Source organism: Typopeltis vanoorti, chromosome 10 (genome assembly GCF_054136105.1).
Source record: "Typopeltis vanoorti isolate ZY-2024b chromosome 10, IOZ_Tvanoo_1.0, whole genome shotgun sequence".
Classification (NCBI taxonomy): Eukaryota; Metazoa; Arthropoda; class Arachnida; order Uropygi; family Thelyphonidae; genus Typopeltis; species Typopeltis vanoorti.
Window position 1 is genome coordinate 111,746,517 of NC_143558.1, and position 22,396 is coordinate 111,768,912.

Consider the following 22,396-nt stretch of genomic DNA (forward strand, 5'->3'; position numbering starts at 1 on the left):
TCTTTCATGTGTGAAGCTGTTATTTAAAATGCTAGTCAGTGAGATAGTGGTATGAATCAGAACATGAGTGTGAATTCTGTAAAGTAAATTGTTCTTCTGAAAATCAAGGCTTTTAGAGCACTTATTGACATCACCACTAAATACAGAATGATATTCTAAGGGTGGAAAGAATGTAGGATTTGTATAAGATAAGCAGTTGAATACTTTCAGCTGAATTAATTTTACCTAATTAGAAATAAGGAATTATTATTATATAGGGTGGTTGTATCAGTAACTGAGCAAACAGGAATTATCTGATGTATCTGCATCTCCCTTGTGAGGAGCAAAACAAGATCCTGTTTTGGCTCTTACAAAATATTTTTGTTGGTTTTTCATACTGATATCTTCCATTATGAAAGAAAAATTTGCACAAAAATTTATATTTAGGTATGGGTTGCAAATGTTCTTGAATCTTGAGATGCTTAAGCTCTTCAAGGGTCATCAGATGTGAAGGCAGTGTGTGTATGGTATTCTCATCCATGCCAAAGAATAGGTGAAGGAACAAACTCCTTGAAATATCTGTATTAACAGGAGAGTTATAACGACATCCAGTGTATGGCCAGAGATAGATGTATTGAATGAGAGTTAACCTCAAAGATTTTCATGCTAGATATCCTGAATATCTAACAGGTCAGGAGCAGTAGAATGCACACAGGCAATAATCTTATATATCAGGGTGTGCTATGTGTGTGGTGCTCATCTGCCAAATAGCAATATCTCCAATATTAAATTTTTGCACTTGTTCCCATTAAAGACTCTCCTAATTGTTTCCAGGCTTCGCAGGATTCCTAAAAAGTAAACACAATATACGAATGCTTCATGAAGAGAACACTTTTTGACTCGTAAACATTGCATCATGTTCGCATTAATAGCCCGGGTGTGCATTCAAAATTCATACACCTTTGAAAAGATGTACAGATGGTGCAGTGGATCAAATTCTTAGCATTCTAGTAGTTTTAAACCACTCAGAAGGCGAGGTAAAGTGAGCTCTGGAACAATAGAACCTAGATGGTGTGATTGGTTATTGTGTCAACCAATCCAATTCAACATTGTTGCTGTTTTTGTTTTCTGAGTTCATTTGTTTTGCATGCATGAAGTGTGAACTGACGTGGTAAACAAGTTTTTATATATAATATAGTCAAGTTTTTAATATATAATTTTCAATAAATTTATAACTTTTTTGCCCATATTTACAATGGGAAACAAACTCCTTGAAGGAGGTAAGCTTTGTCCTCCTCCTCTTTCAAATTTTACAGCTTTGAATAATTCAAATATAGCATTCTCCTTCATTATTGTTTTCTAATATATAGTATCTTAAAACAAATACATTGTCCTCCACTCTGCACAGATTTGGATACAATTAATTGATAAAGTATTATTATTATTATTATTATTACGTGATACCTCCATGGGGTTCCAATGGCTGATCGTGGGAGGGCCATTGGACCCCCTTGGGTCCAACTCTACTCTACTCTACTCTACTCCACTCATCTCAAGTATTCAGTTATCGTACAATTAATTGCATTGGACCATTAAGACATTGCACATTGTTAGCATCCAGGAATGTATTAACAGAGCTAATCCCAGGTAGTATGGTCACTTAAACAGAATGGGAGAGGAAAGATTAGCAAAACAAGTGTTTTTGTGAGCTTGGCAGGAAAAAGACCCAGAGGAAGATCAAGATGTAGATGCATCGATACAGTAAAAAGTGCCTTAAAAGACAGAAATATAAGATCTGATAATGTTGTAGTCTTGATAGGTATCAGGTTGATTTGGTGGAAAATTATAGATAGGAAGTTAGTAATGATGCAAGTTTTTCATGTAGCATACCAGTGGTTCTTAACCTTTTAAAAGTCACTGAACACTTCTGATTATAAGAAAAATTTGGGAAACACCAAAATTATTAGGGTCATAAAAGTAACAATAAACATATGCATGGACTTGCCTTTTATAAAAATGGAACTTATTGTAATGTGATACTTGAGCATGTTGGCTTTTGCAGGTTTCAGCAATATCAGGTCTAATATGTGATATAGCTTCCCTCATCTCTTTTTCTATATTTGTAAGTCTTTCACTCTTTTTAGTGTTTATATGGGATAATAAAGAAACCTAGCTTGCACAAATATGATGTTGGGTATTGGGCTTGGACAAAAATCCAAAATTCCTCAAGAGTTATTTCAGGGAATTTCATTTTTAGAGTATGATTCTTTGACAATTTAACTTGTCAATTGTTCTTCTTCTTGTAACTTGTAACAAAAATTCACAACTCGATATATTGACTGTGCCAAATGGATTTCGTATCCAGTCATTATTCTGTGTATTTAAGGAAGGAAAGTAACTTGAAATCTTTTATTCCAATATTGTTAATTGTTCTGTTATAACGGAAATAATTCCCTGGACATTTTTATTCAGAGTAGCCAATTACACTCAGAACTGTCATGTGACATCTTTCACCAGTGGAGCACTTGTAACCAGTTCACGGAACACAAGTGTTCTGGGGAACACCGATTAAGAACCACTGTAGTATACTATTATATCCTGTACACCCCTTGAGGGTACATGTCAAGAATTTGATGATGAGGAGGAGGACGATTAAGATGAGCACTGATGTGTTATACCCTCTTAAAACTTTCATACATCGATAAAAATGCAATCATATGGTTAGATTGATGTGAATTTTGTACTGTGGGTTGCATAAGCAATGACAGCACACCCAACCGAAATGGGCATGAGATGCCACATATATATATATATATATATATATGTGTGTGTGAAGTGAGAAAATGCCAACAATTCTGAGGAGGAAAACATAGATTGCTTGTGTAAACCTTGTCATAAATAATCACTAAAGGTCTTTTTTGTTCTGCCTTTGAAATAGTTATATAAATAGTTTGAAACTCATAATAAGATATTATAAAAATCTGTATTTGGTTGAAAAGTTTTAATATAATACTTTTTTTTTTTCAGGATGAGAATTCCTTGTTATCAGCATCACTTAATAAGTTAGAAAAACAAATAGAAGTAGATAACCATAAGAATCAAGGGCTCCAACAGTACCAAGAGGAAATGGAAAAAGAGGTATTATGTGTTTAACTGCAGTTTTATTTTTAATAAATTTTTATCTCTAAGTAGCTATTAAAACTTAAATCTGGTTAGAATTGGAGCAATGCATATGTTCATAATCTTGAAAATGACCTCTATAAAATTTAATTTATGCATGGGCCTCTCTGTGGTATGTAGATTACGTGTGTAAACCTTGTCATAAATAATCACTAAAGGTGTTTTTATTTTTTATTTTTTTCTGCCTTTGAAATAGTTGTATAAACAGTTTGAAAAAACTCAAAATAAGATGTTAAAAAAATTTATGTTTGGTTTAAAAGTTAATAATACTTTTTTTTTTCTAGAATGAGAATTACTTGTTATCAGCATCACTTAATAAGTTAGAAAAACAAATAGAATTGGATGGTCCTTTTATTTTATGGCCAACAGTAGCAAGAGGAATTCCAATGGACAGTGCTCTGCTGAATTGGCCACTATTCTTCCTTCACTCTCCCCTCCAAAATTATTAAAACATGAGCCACTGTTAACCAACACTCTTTTACAGTGCATCTTAAAAGTCACCCAGCCAACTTCACCACCACCTCTTTCATTCCATCTACCTGTTTTTTGGAGCACTTTCCCCCACTCTGCCTTCCCCAAAGATTACAAGCAAAATGTGAGATTCCTCTTGCCCATACATCACTGTGCTATAGGTCTCATGACCTTTCATGTGTGGATTAGATATAAAAAAAAATATATCAAAAATTAAAATAAAACTGGTTCTGTGGGATAGGAAAAAGGTGCAGCTCATTATTTCCTGAAGGGAGAGGTGATCCATACACTTTTGATTGATGCATTGACAGATTCCTTCACTTGCCCTGATCTCTTGTCCCTCCACAATATTACTGCATTATAGGTTTTACAAACTCCTGTGCAGTTGATATAAAACAACAACAAAAAAAATTCCCTCCACTCTCTCCTCTTGTTATAATTAACAAAATTTCATCCATGAATAGACTGTGTACATTTAAACTGTGAAACTTCTCTTGGAACAGTAGTTCAAAACAATAATAGATAGTGCCATAACAAACATTTTGCAAACTAATAATATCTATCAACATTTATTCAGAATAGTGAATTTTAGTTTAGCTCTTACATAAACAGAGTTTAATATTCTTAGACAAATAACTGTTATGTGGTTTTGGGACTTGATTACTTAGCAAGCCTAATTAAAATGTCCACGAACCTACTTAAGTGCTTTTTTGTCTGAGGAAAGGAGAGAGGATTCTAGTTAACACCATTGAATATTAATACTTTTGCATACATAACAAAAAGTACACGATAACCACAGGAATAAACTTTAATGAAAATATACAGGTATTTTGTACTGAAAATAACAGTACATCATCAGTGTGTAGAAACAGCAAGCAAATTGAAGAACAGGAACACAAGGTACATACAACAATCGGTTTACCAATTAAAAATGATTGCCACAAGCTAGAAATTAATATTAATAAATATTAAAAACTATTTTTGATGTTTACATAAAATGAGAATCTCCAAAATTTTTCAGGAGAGAGACAATCACTCCAATTCAGGTTAGGCTGATGTAAAAGGGCTTCACAACCTTTCTTGGAAAAGGCATTCATGTTTAAAAGTGCTTCTATGGAAAAGTCTAGCTTTACCCCCAGGATACTGTGTTTAGTGTAAATGCTATGCTGTGCCTGACCAAACTTTTGAGGTTTCATGTATTCAATGTAGTACTGATGTTCATTATTATTATTATTATTATTTTTTTTACAGAATGTTCTATCTACACAAAGTATGTCAAATTTCATTCACAGTGAATCTGGTAAGCACAGCTAAAGATAGAGGCAACAGTTTGTCTTTTGTATATGGTAACAGATGAGAGAAATTTTGTTGATAGGAAAATACATGGGAATAGGATGATACTTCTTAAATTATACCAATATGTTTAAAGATACCAGAAATATAAAGGATTGGAACATAGGAGTCAGTTATCTGCTGGATTTGGTTAGGGTTGTAAATTTCAATTCCAATTTCAATTCCATTAAAGCTTTGATAGTAAGAGGTTCTAGTTGTAAGCTTGAGAGAGAGGGGGCCCCCATTGTGTGCTCTATTAATTAATGACTTGATACCTATTTTTATGAGAAATGTAATGAGCAGATGCTTGATGAATGTATTTGTCAGTAAAGGTAAGTTTCTGATGAACACTGGTTGACAAAGTACCAGAGGTTGTTAGAGTAAGAGCAATGAACAAGAATGGTAAATTACCAGCATTTTCTTTTTCCAAGGTGAATTTAATGTGTGGGTGAAGGCTAGCTATTGATTCAATGTAAATTCAGTACCAAATGCATTTTCAGAATGAGGGCCAAACAGTAAAAATGTCATCAACATAATGAAACCAAAAACAGGTTTGGGGATAAATGGATGAGAACAAGGTATTTTCCAGATGGTTCAAAATAGTTCAAAAAATAATTAATTAATAATAAAAATATCAAGTTTTTCTTAATAAAAGTTTAAAAACTTTTAAAGTTTTAAAAACTTTAAAAGTTTTTTAAATAGTTCAAAAAATAGCTGTCTATTCTTGTTTTTCCAACTGAAATATCCTGATTGTATAATAAATCCAAAAATCTTCACATCAGGAGGGAAATCATCGTATAGTAAACTAATAGTGTCAGATAACCGAATGTTGATAAGAAGAGAAAAACAATGTCAAAGTTGACTAACATATTATCCCACTCTTGTATTTGAATATTCTTCATGGCAGTTAATAAACGTGGAAGAAATTTAGGGCAGTAAGGGCAGTTAATAAACGTGGAAGAAATTTAGCAATTCTAATCAAATTCATTACCTTGTCCTTGGGGGTGTCTTTTGACTTCTTTCCAAGCATTGCATATATATATATATATATATATATATATATATATATATATATATATATATATTCTGTATCACAGTCACTTAAAGGTCAAGGCTAGATAATGTGGAGGACATGAAATAGTAATGAATAAAGAAAATATATATTTTGTATTAGGAATTATAGGCACGTTAACACAAGAATATTTTAATATTTGCCAAATATATAGACAACATCTTTTCAGTGTGGCCTCATAACAGAGATTCCTTACCTTCCTTTTTAGCCAGAATCAATTCCTTACATCCTCATATTAAGTTTACCATGGAGATTGAAAGAGACAACAAGTTATCCTTTCTAGACATCCTCCTCATCCATTCACCTTCAGGTATTCTAACAACAACAACAGTTTACAGAAAACCCACTTTCACTGGACGTTATATTCTCAAACAATCTGCTCATCATCCTTATCAAAAAACAGGAATCATACAATGTTTAATCCGACGAGCTAGAACTAATTGTTCAACTCCTCATGAATTGCAGAAAGAACTTTCAACTATCAAACATCACATGAAATTAAATGGCTTCTCTGAAAAAAGTACACAACATCTGTTGGATACCTACAACCCAATCCAGAACAACAAAGAATCAATATGTCGAGTTCCAATTCCATATATTTCCATGATCTCAGAACCAATTTCAAGAGTTCTGAAGAAATATGATTTAACAGCCACTTATATCCCTATAAACAAAATATCCACCTATTTCCCCTCTTCTAAAGACAAAGCTCAACTATGTCTCTGCCTGTTGTATATCAAGTTCCTTGTAACTGCAATCTGTCCTACTTTGGACAAACAGGATGCTCTATAGAAAACAAGAATTCAAGAACATCAATCATACATTCTGCATAACAAATACGATAAGTCTGGATTGGCTCAGCATGGGATAGAAACAAGCCACAACATCCTCTATTCCAAGACTTGCCTTCTACATAGATGTCACTATAAATTCGAATGCCTATTCAAAGAGAGTGCTGAGGCCTTACTTCAATGCCCTAACTTGAATCGAAATGACTGTATATCCTTATCAAAAATATGGGAAAGTTTAATCCGGATAACACATTAATTTTTTTTTTTTTTTAAATTTGAGACTTCATTAATCTAATGTTACTTCTAATTAGTCTAATATTCTAATGGTTCATTCCTATATTAGTCTAATGTTATTTATAAATTAAGATTAATATATGAAATTGTGAATTAATACCTATAATTTAGTCATCACCCTGATGAAATTTTTCCTCTCTTTAATGCTTAGCAATGTAGCATCACGCGGCTTGTTCTACTTTTGAATGATCAATTGTTGGTATTCCACCTTGTTAAAAACTGTTTCTGTGTAGCCACTGAAGATAGTTTGTTAGTTTCAGACTGAATTATTTGGCAAATATTAAAATATTCTTGTGTTAACGTATCTATAATTCCTAATTATAATGTCACAAGTGTCTCTCAAGAGTAAAAAATATATTTTGTATATCAGCCTATTGAAAGAAATAATTATAATGAATAATTTGAATTAATATTTTGTCACGGTCAAAGCTAGATAACATGGAGGAGACTGCCATATAGCCTTTTAAGAAATGCAGAAAGCTAACTGCGGCTACTGATGTAATATACATTTCTCACCTTCTTGTAGTGCACCTTGTTTGATAGATATCTACCTGGATACTGAATAAACATGGATTGACCAACAGTTTCAGATTTATCTGACTAAATTGCATTTTATATTCCTTAAACCAAAAGACAAAGTGCCAATTAGCATGACAGTTTATCTTGTTATTACAACAAGATGAAATGTCATGGCTGCTAGGACATTGTCCATTAAGACAGAGCTCTGCTATTCTCATCAGGAAACTAAGGGGAACAGTGAAAAGTCAGCTACTGGAACAAACTCAATCCCATCATCAGAATTCAAGATAAGCACCATCAGTGGAAGAAATATCAATAGCAAAGAATTAGAACAGGGCAGAAGAATTAGTTAAGTTCCACATGACATAATTGGTATTAATGAAACAAAGAAGACCAAAACATATGAGCTTCTTCTAAGATATGGGACAGGATGTTATATTTAGGCAATAAAGATCAGGGAAAGGAAGGAAGGAGTACCTACAGTATTCAACACTAGACACAATGATAATCTCCTTGAATGGCAGGCTCTATATAGTAGAATGATGTGGCCAAATATCAAATTGGTAAGGGAGAGTTATTTGTGACTATGCTCCAACAGAAATTTTTTACTAACAAAGAAGAGGAAGAATTTTTCAAATCATTAGAAAAGGCAGCTGACATGAATAAAATGAAAAAGTTGGTCCTTGTTGGAGATCTAAACAGCTGGAAAGTAGAAAAGGAATACCACGTGTACACAAATGCTTGGAAAAAAATTGTAGAAAAGAGCAAAGTTGATAATAGTAGCAAGTACCTGCTAGATTTATGTTTTGGGATATGGAATAGTCATTACTAATACCCTATTCAATATAAAGATGTGCATAAATTCACATGCAGAGAAAATACAATAAATAAAAGTATCTATGTAGCAACATCTTCAAGCTAGTTTTCTGGAATTTGTAATAAGAAGTGAACATTAATTTTGAGCAAGATAAAATTAAATATCATATTAAAAAGAAATGTATAAGCAAGTTTAAAAAGAATCAGTCAACTTTTGGAGACTGAGTTGGCAGTTCGGTCTCCACTGGTAACTGGTAGCCAATCAGAGATAGCTTGCCCAAGGCTATCACAAATTTAATCGGCATGCAGTGAAGAGACAGCTAACCAGTGCCGCCATCTCGTGGTGTCTAGCACTAACACAATATTTTTAATGTCTGAAAATAGTGTGGGTTAGATGGCCGAACCCACACTATTTGGGAACCGGTCAAAAAAAGGTTTAGAAAATATTCCTAGAAAATATTAGATAATAATAAAATATTATTCAACTAAAAATGAAAGAATTTCATTTTTAGTTGAATAATGGAAACAAGAACCAAAATTTTGGAGAATCATTGGCAAACTCTCAAGATAGCATTGACTGATTTAGCAAAGGAAGCATGTAGTGAAATGTCTGCAAGGATAAAAAAATAAGAACACCATAGTGAACACAAGAAGTTAAAGAAGCAGACTTTGAAAATAATAAATCATTCCAAAAGTTCCTAGCAAATAAGTCGTATATCCTAAAAGAATATATAGAAAAATGTAAGATCACTAAGTTATGTGTAAAAGTAACTAGACAAAAGTCATTGGAAGACTTGGCAAAGAATATAGAAGATAAATACAAGAAGGTTGCAAAGTATTATGGAGACTATTAAAAAAAAAAGCTCAGAAGAAAGAGTACTGTAAAAGAAATCTTATTTTTCAGTAAATAACAACGTATACTAAAATATCAATTATAAAAACTTTAATTAATACTTTCTTATATTTCAACAATGTTATATTGTTGCCATCATCAGGGATCACAAAAAACATTAATATGCACAGGTTCTGACACTGGGCAAATCAGACTGAAGATCTGAAAATTAATATTTCCCAAATTTCAAGCAGTCTCATGCACCCAAATTTGTTGAGGTTTGGAAAGTTTTTCAGGGCTGAGGCAATATCAAGAAACAGCCTTTCATATTTGTATTTGTTGTGGTAATAGAGTAGCCTTCTTCCAGCACATCCTGTGTGGTGTCCAAAGCATGGTCAGCTAATCCTGAGTGTCTGTATTGGTGCAACCGGATGCAGTCCTTGTGTTCAGAAATTCTGATATTGGCTCTCTTGTCTGTTTGTCTGTAGTAGGTCAGTTTGCAACTGCAAAGGACCTGGTTAGTTTAGGGAATGTGGCTGGTTTTTTATGTGGTCTCTGAGTGGTTGTAAGATTGTATTTCCTTAGGATTTTTTATCAGTTTTTCAGATGTGCCCCATATATATATATATATATATATATATATATATATGGAATGGTGATAGATCTTCAGTAATCTCTGCTCTGAAAGGGGATTGGGGGTGCATTTACAGTCTTTAATATTTTCTGGGGATTGTAGCCGTTGGCTAAGAAAGTGTTGATAAATATAGGGGGGGGAGGTGAAGTTCAGTAGTGAGGACATTTATCAGTGCTGACAGTGTCATAATATTCAGCCTGCGGAGTTTAGCATGTGTAACATGCTGACAGCATGCTATACAAGCATGTTGAACATGTATAACCAGCTCAGCATCCCAGGACATGGTATAATCACTAATATTATGTGGTTGCAAAACAGTCATATTCTTAACTGAGACTCCTTCTGGCACTATGATGTTAACACTCTTTTACCTTGAATTCCTTCTTTCACATGCTGCTTGAAAAACTGTTATTGCAACAACTCAGTGAACTCTCCTTCATTCTTGTGAGTTTTTGCTTTCCATTTATTTTATACAGCTTGTTTCAATCATTTACTATCATAGCCTTGCTTTTAACTCAGTGCTGTCATATCTCAGTAATAAACTAACAGTTTTCACTCATTTTTCTTTCTCGCTTCTTCCAACAATCCTTTCTTTCATATCTTCTCTCTCATACTATATTTATCACTATATAAATCATTAGTTCCATTAAGCATTACCACCTTTTCTGTGTCTCTATTACATCATTTGTTGTGTATTTTTTGTTCCCAGGAAGCTTGAAGTAATGACTCCATCAGCATGTACAAATTTCATGATTTTTATTATTAATAATATTTTTCTTATCCTATATGTCTTTGTTTCTTGACGTTTTCTAATACGCTTATCGATCGTCTAATAATTTGTTTTAGTCAGAATATTTCAAATGTCTCATAATGCAAGTATTATTCTTTGCATCTCGTAATACTAAGCACACATCCAAAAGGATATGTGCTTTTCATTATGAGATACTAAGACAATTAATTGTGAAGTCATTAGCTTCTATATACAAGTAGCTTAGTTGTGATGATGCTTTATGTGCAAATTTGCTTACTCTTGGATAAAGGATTAAATAAGAATATAATTTCTTGGGTAATTTAATTTACAACCAAATGAAAAAACCTTCTACAGTTATCTCTAATCAAGAGTATTTTAAAAATATCATGATGGAAGTTTAATGGGTTATAAACAGCACTAAGAAAGAATTAAAAACTATTTTAATTGTTCCAGTATTTCATCTCATTAACTTAGACAGCTTCAGATAGTACAAATCAACACAATACAAAATGAAACGTGGATCCTCTCTTTCAACAGAACTCAACCATATACACAACACCTTCCTATCCAATGACTACTGTTCCTACAGAATTTAAAAAAAATAATCAGTTCGCCCCCCCCCTTTCCCAAACTCGCATCCATTCTTCAGAAGGATTTCAGGAATGCCATCACCATCTCCTATGTCTGAGGATAATACATCTGAAAAAATAGTCAGTTCCTCGAAAAAAATACAACCTCTGCACAGCTTTTAAGTCTCACTTGAAACTTGCTACCCTTATCTGTTGCACTAAAGATCTGCTATTTCCTCTCTCAGTTCCTGGAGTATATGAAGTACCTTGTTTCTGTGAGTTGGTATACTTTGGAGAGACAGGTAGATTGAGCTACCATTGACAGAGCTACACAAACAATACATCTGCAATCACAACTATGGTCAGTCTGATCTCTTGTAACATGACATTACATGTAGGATCTGCTGGAAAAAACCACTATACTCCATTACAGTAAATTTAAAAAAACAGTTTTTGGAATCTGCAGCTGCTCTCAGATTTAATCTGAATTTAAATAAATACAAATACAAACAGATAATGAAACGGAATTGGAAAAAAGGACTATGAACCGGATACGGATTGGAACAGTAAATATAAGAGACATTAATCACAAGATCGAAGAAAATACAAAAATCCCTAACAGAAATGAAAAGAGAAATAGCAGTAATTTCAAAAACAAAGAAAAAATCAATGACAATCAAGGAAAAGAAAGAGTAGCCATAGTATTCAACACAAAATACGAGGCTAATCTTCTTGAATGGCAGTCAGTCTCAAGTAGAGTAATGTGGGCAAATATGAGAATGGGGAACTGGACAATGAGACTTTTTGTGCCTATGGTCCCACAGAAGGTTCTACTAAGGTAGAAATGGAGGAATTTTTTGAGGCTTTAGAAAAAGCAACTGACACAATGAAAAAGGAAAAGGTAGTCCTTGTTGGGGATCTAAATAGTAGAGTAGGAAATGATTATGAGACATACAAAAATATTTTGGGTAAATTTGGAGAAAAGAGCAATCTAATAATGATGGCAAATATCTGTTGGATTTCTGCTCAAGACATGGACTGGTTAATACTAACACCATGTTCCAACATAAAAATGTGCACAAATTCACATGGAGAGAAGAGGCTAGGAATAAGAAAAGTCTCATTGACTATGTTATTGTTGATAGTGATGTTTTCTCCCTGGTGCAGGACACCAGAGTGTACAGAGGATTTGAAATTGGAAGTGATCACTATTTAGTCTTGAGCAGGATAAAATTGAATTTCATATTGAAAAGAATAACATGTAAGAAAGTTTTAAAGCGAATAAAAGTTGAGCAGCTCTCAGATGTGAACTGTAGACTAATATACACAAAGATTATTGAAGAAAAAATGAAAGAGTTTGAGAACAGGAATCAAACCTTGGAGATTCAGTGGCAAACTCTGAAGAAAACATTGATTGATTCTGCCAGAGAGGCATGTGGTGAGGTTGTCTGCAAGGATAAAAAAATCAGAACTCCCTGGTGGACACAGGAAATTAAAGAGGTAGTGAAGGAAAAGAAGAAAGCATATCAAAAGTTCACGTCAAATAAGTCAGCTTGTGCTCTTAGAGAATATAGAGACAAATGCAAGAATTCTAAACACTGTGTAAAACTAGCTAAACAAAAGTCATGGGAGGACTTTGGCAAGAGTATAGAAAATAAATATCAAGAAGGTGGCAAAATATTCTGGAGGTTGTTGAAGAAGCTTAGGAATGGAGGTAAGAGTGCTGTAAAAGGAGTTAGAGATGATAAAGGTGAAAACGGGAGAAAAGGATATCCTTGAAGTATGGAGTAATTACTTTGAAAAACTACTAAATGAAACAAGCAGTGATGACAGCACAGTGGTAAAAAACACTGACCATGCATGCAGTCAGGAATACATATCCATACTTGAGGTAGAAAAAGCCATCAAAGGCTTGAAATGTGGAAAGGCAGCTGGAGTAGATGATATTCGACCAGAAATGCTGAAGTATGGTGGTATAAGAGTCTTACAGTGGCTGCACTGCATAGTTCAGAAAGCCTGGACAGAGGGACGAATTCCCAATGATTGGAGTAGAGCTCTCATAGTACCCATATATAAAAAGGGAAATAAAACTGAATGTGAGAATTACAGAGGTATTTCCCTACTGAGTGTTCCTGGCAAGATCTATGCAAGTATACTTGAAAAACGGTTGAGAAGAATTGTGGAAGAAAACCTTGGTGAAGAACAAGCTGGATTCAGGCCAAACAGAGGCTGTCAGGATCAGATCTTCACTTTACGACAAATAGTCGAGAAAGCATGGGACTATAACAAAGATCTGTATTTAAGTTTTGTCGATTTGGAAAAGGCATATGACAAGGTGCCAAGAGAGAAGCTATTCAATACGCTGCAGTTATATGGTGTCAATGGGGCATTATATCAATCAATACTCAGTCTGTATTTGAGTTGTAAGTTAGCAGTTAGAATTGAAGGAAGTACAGGAAGATGGTTTAATGTTAAATCTGGTGTGAGACAAGGATGTACATTATCCCCTCTGTTATTCATTATCTATATAGATCACATTATGAAGGAAAGTGGTATTAAACATGATATCAAAATTGGAGATGTTAATGTCAGATCTTTGCTTTATGCGGATGATGTTATACTTCTAAATAAATCCACTACAAGTTTGCAAGATTCTCTGACTAAATTGAATAGTTGTTGTAATAGATATGGTATGAAGGTCAGCAATAAAAAGACAAAGACAATGAAAATAGGCAGAATCATTGAAAATGTCAACTGTGTTGTGAATGGAGAACCTGTGGAACAAGTAAAACATTTCAGCTACTTAGGCACGATTTTTACTGAAGATGGTAAATTAAATATAGAAATAGACAATAGAATCAGCAAAGCTGGTATGGTGGGAAGTCAATTGAATAAATTCATATGGAATAAGAGAGAAATTAGTCGGAACACTAAATTAGCTGTATACAAGACAGTGTTCAAACCAGTTTTAACTTATGGATCTGAGAGCTGGGTCAGAAGTAAAACACTTGACCAAAGACTAAAGACCGCAGATATGAGACTCCTGAGAAAGATTATAGGTGTGAACAGATGGCATCAGTGACAATATCATATTAAAAACGAGGACATTAGGAACGAACTTGATATCGTCAGCATCCAGGAATGCATTAGCAGAGCTAATCTGAGGTGGTATGGTCACCTAAACAGAATGGGTGAGGAAAGATTAGCAAAACAAGTGTTCTCTGCCAGGTTGGCAGGAAAACAACCTAGAGGAAGACCAAGATATAATATAGGTGGATTGATACGGTACAAAGTGCCTTAGACGATAGAAATATAAGATCTGATAATGTTGGAGTCTTGACAAGTAATAGACTGATTTGGAGGAAAATTGTAGATAGGAAGTTAGTAACGATGTAAATTTTTCATGTATTACTATCATATCCTGTACACCCCTTGTGAGTACATGGCAGGAATTTGATGATGATGATGAGAAAAAATCAAAAGGCTCTACAGATCTTCAGGACTACAGTTTAATATACAGTGGATTACCCAATGAAAAACGAGCAGCTGCAGGTATAGCTATCATGATCAACAATAAATAGTAAAACAAAATTGAATCATGTAACTGGATCTTTGAAAGAATAATAATGGCTAGACTTAAATAAGAAATTTATTGCAATCATTGGAATATATGCACCCAAATAAGGGAAAAAATCTGAAACTGAAGAATTCTATAAAAACCGTCAAAACGCAATTCGGAACACAAACAAGATTACTTAATCATTGCAGACGATTTCAGTGCTAGAATTGGATCAAATACATTTAAAGATTTAATAGGTAATCAAGGAGAAAACACCATAAATTACAATGGAAGAGAACTTAGTGAATTTGTGGCCTATAATAGTTTCAAAATCACCAACAGCTTTAAACATAAAGATATGCATAAATATACATGGGAAGCCAGAGGATATAAAAGCATCATTGACTATATAATAGTGGGCGAAAAACTAAAGAAGATGGTAAGAAATTGCAGCATATACAGGGGATGCAATATTGATCCAGACCGTTATTTTTTAATCTGTACTATTAAGATCCCAAACCAGAGAAATAGAAACAATACAAGAACACAAAAACAAAAGCATGTGCAATTTAAGGTAGAACTGTTACAGCAAGATAGTATCAGAGAACTATATCAAAGAAGACTTACAAATCATACAAAGAAAATGAATGAAAATATGGATATAGAAAATGAATGGCAAAACATTAAACAAATAGAGAAACAAGCAGCATATGAACAAAACTGCGAATTAAAAGGAAAGAACTCAGAACCTGGAACCCAGAAATAGAATCTTTAATAAGAAAGAAAAAAGAAATGTACCTTTCTGTTTTAAGGATACTTGTGACATAAGGCTGAATGATAAATGCACGTAAACACAAGAAAGATATTTAATTAACCAAATATTTTGGTCTGGAAATAGCAGACCATCTTCAGTGGTATTACAAGAACAGTTTTAAAAAATACAAGCTGGAATACTAACAATAGATCGTTAAAAATAGAACACTCCACGTGATGTTATATAACTAAGTATTAAGTATAAAACGGAACATTTTGAAGTAGAGATGTGATTGAAAAAAAAAAAAAATTACAGAATTATCTTGATTAGACTTTCCCAGATTTTTGATATAGATATACAGTCATTACGATTCAGGTTGGGACGATGGAGTAAGGCCTCCACGCTTTCCTTGAACAAACGTTCGAACCTATAACGGGATCTATGTAAGAGGCGAGTCCTGGACCAAAAGATGCTGTTTTGTCAGTTTCAATCCCGTGTTGAGCCAATCCAGACTTTTCAGGTTTGTTGTGAAGAATGGAGGATTGATGTTCTTGGATTCTTTTTTCAAGAGAACGTCCAGTCTGTCCAAAATAGGAAAGATCATTGTTTCAAGGAATTTGATAAACTCCAGGAAGAGATAAAGTTGAGCGTTTGTCTTTAGGAGAAGGAAAATGAAAAGACAATTTGTTAATAGGTGAATACGTAGTTGTTAAATCATGTTTCTTTAAAATTCTTGCGATAGGTTCTGAAATAACGGAGATATAAGGAAAAGGCATTCGACGCATTGAAATTTTGTTGTTTTGTGGAGGATTATAAGAATTGAGAAGATGTTGAGTACTTTTTTTAGAAAAGCCATTGAGTTTCATGTGTTGTTGGATAGTAGAAAAACAGGAATTATGAAATGCCTCATCAGAAGAGCCAAAACTAATTGTTCTACTTTTGATTATCTACAGAAAGAACTTTCTACTATCCAACAACACATGAAACTCAATGGCTTTTCTAAAAAAAGTACTCAACATCTTCTCAATTCTTATAATCCTCCACAAAACAACAAAGTTTCAATACGTCGAGTGCCTATTCCTTATATCTCTGGTATTTCAGAACCTATCGCAAGAATTTTCAAGAAATATGATTTAACAACTACGTATTCACCACCTATTAACAAATTTGTTTTCATTTTCCTTCTCCTAAAGACAAACGCCCAACTTTATCTCTTCCTGGAGTTTATCAAATTCCTTGCAACTGTGATCTTTCCTATTTTGGACAGACTGGACGTTCTCTTGAAAAAAGAATCCAAGAACATCAATCCTCCATTCTTCACAACAAACCTGAAAAGTCTGGATTGGCTCAACATGATTGAAACTGACCCCAGCATCTTTTGGTCCAAGACTCTCCTCTTACATAGATCCCGTTATAGGTTCGAACGTTTGTTCAAGGAAAGCATGGAGGCCTTACTCCATCGTCCCAACCTGAATCATAATGACTGTATATCTATATCAAAAATCTGGGAAAGTCTAATCAAGATTACTCATTAATTTTTTTTTTTTTTTCAATCATGTCTCTACTTCAAAATGTTCTGTTTTATACTTAATACTTAGTGATATAACATCACGCGGCATGTTCTATTTTTAACGATCTATTGTTAGTATTCTAGCTTGTATTTTTTAAAACTGTTCTTGTAATACCACTGAAGATGGACTGCTATTTCCAGACCAAAATATTTGGTTAATTAAATATCTTTTTTGTATTTACGTGCATTTATCGTTCAGAAATGTACCTTAAATGGTTTAACGACAGAGCCATAGGAAATGAAATAGAATATAAAAGAATCAGAGCAATAACAAAGAAGAGAAACCAGGAAAATCAGAAAACAAGACTGGGAAAAATTTGTATCAAGATTAAAGCATGATGTAAATGGACCTGAACTAAAGAGCTATAAAATCATTAAAAAAGTGACTTATGAAACAAAGGATAATCTACAATTAGAAGGCCCCTCTACAAAAGAATGGACCAATCACTAGACCCAGCTTCTAAACAATAATAATCAAATTGAAATAAAACAAGTAATAAGTCAAGAAACAAATGAAGAACCAATACAGTTAAATGATCTAAAGAAATATTGGAAAAATTAAAAAATAGATAAGCTACAGGAGAAGATGGAATAAATTCGAAACTATACAAATACAGCTCTAAACCATTTCAATTATGATTAATTAAATTCCTAAACAGAATATGAGAAGAAGGAAACATCCCACAAGAATGGAAGACATCAGTAGCCATAAACATATTCAAAAAAGGAAACTGAAAGGATTGCAGAAACTACAGAGGAATATCCTTATTAAATGCATGCCATAAAATATATCTAGATATAATTAAAAGTAAATTAACACCATGGGCCAAGTAAATTATTTGAGAAGAACAATGCGGCTTTAGAAAAGGGAAATCCTGCATAGATTTCACATTTACACTCAAACAAATTATAGAAAAAATAATAGAATTTAACCTGCCAACATATATGGCTTTTCTGGATTATGAGAAAGCATACAATCAAATCAACAGAACAAAATTAATCAATATACTGTATGAATTGAAAGCTCCACCTCAAACCACAAAAGCAATAACAAATATAATAGAAGAAAGATATATTAAAGTTAAAATTAATAATGAAACAACTGAAAAAATTAAAACCAATAGAGGTCTCATTCAAGGAAGTGGATTATCACTAATACTCTTTAATATATATGTATGGAAAAAATTTCAAGAGAGTGGAGGAAAAACAAAATCATAGGAATTAAAATAGGAAATAATTAACCAGCTTTTGTATGCTGACGACCAAGTTATTTTAGCTGAAAATGAAGACCAATTACAGAAAAATCTACACATATTGAACAAAACAATAGAACAGTGGGGTGCTTAAGGGTCAAAGCTGTATAACTGAGAGGAGACCTCCACATAGCCTTTAAAGGAATGCGGAGAACCGACTAGGGCTTCTGACCTAATGTCCAATCCTCACCTTCTCGTGGTGCACCCTGTTGGGTATCTACTTGGATACTGAACGAACGAGGATGGGCTGGCAATTTGGGATTTAGCCGACCAAATTGTACTCTTATTGGTTAAACCAAAATATAGAATGATGGTACAACATGACAAAATTTCATGCCGGCTGGGGCGTCGCCCGGTTAAACAAGGCCCCCGTTGTTTTCGTCAGGGAACCAGGGCGAACAGCGAAAAGTCAGCTACTGGAACAAATCTGAAAACAAACCCCAACTCAACATCACCAGAGTTAAAGATCGGTACTATCAACGTAAGAAGCCTGAATGGCAAAGAAATGGAGCTAGCTGAGGAATTAGATAAGTACCAGATCGACATAATAGGGGTGACTGAAACAAAAAAGACCAAAACTGGTGAGATCTTTCTGAGCAATAAATACAAAATGTTATATTCAGGCAATGACAATCAAGGAAAAGAAGGAGTAGCCATAGTATTCAACACAAAATACGAGGCTAATCTTCTTGAATGGCAGTCAGTCTCAAGTAGAGTAATGTGGGCAAATATGAGAATGGGGAACTGGACAATGAGACTTATTTGTGCCTATGGTCCCACAGAAGGTTCTACTAAGGTAGAAGTGGAGGAATTTTTTGAGGCTTTAGAAAAAGCAACTGACACAATGAAAAATGAAAAGTTGGTCCTTGTTGGGGATCTAAATAGCAGAGTAGGAAATGATTGTGAGACATACAAAAATATTTTGGGAAAATTTGGAGAAAAGAGCAAAGCTAATAATAATGGCAAATATCTGTTGGATTTCTGCTCAGGACATGGACTAGTTATTACTAACACCATGTTCCAACATAAAAATGTGCACAAATTCACATGGAGAGAAGAGGCTAGGAATAAGAAAAGTCTCATTGACTATGTTATTGTTGATAGTGATGTTTTCTCCCTGGTGCAGGACACCAGAGTGTACAGAGGATTTGAAATTGGAAGTGATCACTATTTAGTCTTGAGCAGGATAAAATTGAATTTCATATTGAAAAGAATAACATGTAAGAAAGTTTTAAAGCGAATAAAAGTTGAGCAGCTCTCAGATGTGAGCTGTAGACTAAAATACACAAAGATTATTGAAGGAAAAATGAAAGAGTTTGAGAACAGGAATCAAACCTTGGAGATTCAGTGGCAAACTCTGAAGAAAACATTGATTGATTCTGCCAGAGAGGCATGTGGTGAGGTTGTTTGTAAGGATAAAAAAATCAGAACTCCCTGGTGGACACAGGAGGTTAAAGAGGTAGTGAAGGAAAAGAAGAAAGCATACCAAAAGTTCCTGTCAAATAAGTCAGCTTGTGCTCTTAGAGAATATAGAGACAAATGCAAGAATGCTAAACACTGTGTAAAACTAGCTAAACAAAAGTCATGGGTGGACTTTGGCAAGAATATAGAAAATAAATATCAAGAAGGTGGCAAAATATTCTGGAGGTTGTTGAAGAAGCTTAAGAATGGAGGAAAGAGTGCTATAAAAGGAATTAGAGATGATAAAGGTGACATGAAAACGGGAGAAAAAGATATCCTTGAAGTATGGAGTAATTACTTTGAAAAACTGCTAAATGAAACAAGCAGTGATGACAGCACAGTGGTAAAAAAGACTGACCAGGCATGCAGTCAGGAATACATATCCATACTTGAAGTAGAAAAAGCCATCAAAGGCTTGAAATGTGGAAAGGCAGCAGGAGTAGATGATATTCGACCAGAAATGCTGAAGTATGGTGGTATAAGAGTCTTACAGTGGCTTCACTGCATAGTTCAGAAAGCCTGGACAGAGGGACGAATTCCCGATGATTGGAGTAGAGCTCTCATAGTACCCATATATAAAAAGGGAAATAAAACTGCATGTCAGAATTACAGAGGTATTTCCCTACTGAGTGTTCCTGGCAAGATCTATGCAAGTATACTTGAGAAACGGTTGAGAAGAATTGTGGAAGAAAAGCTTGGTGAAGAACAAGCTGGATTCAGGCCAAATAGAGGCTGTCAGGATCAGATCTTCACTTTACGACAAATAGTCGAGAAAGCATGGGAATATAACAAAGATCTGTATTTAAGTTTTGTCGATCTGGAAAAGGCATATGACAAGGTGCCAAGAGAGAAGCTATTCAATACGCTGCAGTTATATGGTGTCAATGGGACATTATATCAAGCAATACTTAGTCTTTATTTGAGTTGTAAGTCAGCAGTTAGAATTGAAGGAAGTACAGGAAGATGGTTTAATGTTAAATCTGGTGTGAGACAAGGATGTACATTATCCCCTCTGTTATTCATTATCTATATGGATCACATTATGAAGGAAAGTGGTATTAAACATGATATCAAAATTGGAGATGTTAATGTCAGCTCTTTGCTTTATGCGGATGATGTTATACTTCTAAATAAATCCGCTACAAGTCTGCAAGATTCTCTGACTAAATTGAATAGCTCTTGTAATAAATATGGTATGAAGGTCAGCAATAAAAAGACAAAGACAATGAAAATAGGCAGAATCATTGAAAATGTCAACTGTGTTGTGAATGGAGAACCTGTGGAACAAGTAAAACATTTCAGCTATTTAGGCACGATTTTTACTGAAGATGGTAAATTAAATACAGAAATAGACAACAGAATCAGCAAAGCTGGTATGGTGGGAAGTCAATTGAATAAATTCATATGGAATAAGAGAGAAATTAGTCGGAACACTAAATTAGCTGTATACAAGACAGTGTTCAAACCAGTTTTAACTTATGGATCTGAGAGCTGGGTCAGAAGTAAAACACTTGACCAAAGACTAGAGACTTCAGATATGAGAGTCCTGAGAAAGATTATAGGCGTGAACAGATGGCATCAATGGCAGTATCATATTAAAAACGAGGATATTAGGAAAGAACTTGACATTGTCAGCATCCAGGAATGTGTTAGCAGAGCTAATCTCAGGTGGTATGGTCACTTAAACAGAATGGGCGAGGAAAGATTAGCAAAACAAGTGTTCTCTGCCAGGTTGGCAGGAAAACGACCCAGAGGAAGACCAAGATATAGGTGGATTGATACAGTACAAAGTGCTTTAGACGATAGAAATATAAGATCTGATAATATTGGAGTGTTGACAAGTAACAGACTGATTTGGAGGAAAATTATAGATAGGAAATTAATAATGATGTAATTTTTTTCATGTAGTACTATCATATCCTGTACACCCCTTGAGGGTACATGGCAGGAATTTGATGATGATGATGATGACAATAGAACAGTATGACATGAAAATCTCAATAAATAAAATGAAATCAATAGCATTTCAAGGTAAAGAAATTAAAAGATGCAAATTAGTCATTCACGACAAAGTAATAGAACAAGTTAACAAATTTAAATATCTAGGAAATTACATAAGCCCCAATGGAGAAATCGATGTTGCATATAAAAAAATAAAAAAAAATCCTAGTAGTCATTGGAGCTTTGTTTAATCGGAAATGTTTAGTGCATAGCATTAAACGTGTCCAAAAGAATATGCTTTGCATTATGGGATACTAACTGCTAAGTAATATACTAGTAGCTAATTGTCATGAAAATACTTCATGCCCAGACTTTCTTTGCTTACACTTGGATAAAGGATAAAGCAAGATATCGGAAAGGAGCTTGAACAGAATGGGAGAGGAAAATTTAGCAAAAAAAACAGGTATTTGATAGCAGGAAAAGACCCATTATGAGACCAAGATGTAGGTGGATTTGATGCAGTCTGAAGTGCCTTCAGAACCCAAAATAGGAACTCTGATAAACAGGATACTAATTTGGAGGGAAAATTGTAAATAAGAAGTTAGTAATGTTAACTTT

At 34.0% G+C, this 22,396-nt stretch overlaps 1 protein-coding gene across 2 annotated transcripts in view; it reads left to right on the forward strand.

The window, feature by feature from the left end:
* The window catches only part of Tango1 (transport and golgi organization 1), a 395,672-nt gene that overhangs the window by 197,790 nt on the left and 175,486 nt on the right, over positions 1–22,396 (forward strand). For both annotated transcript variants that reach the window (XM_090398800.1, XM_090398801.1), the window contains exon 10: positions 3,007–3,117. In XM_090398800.1, coding sequence (XP_090254926.1) covers positions 3,007–3,117 — 111 coding nt within the window. The remainder of the gene's footprint in view (positions 1–3,006; positions 3,118–22,396) is intronic.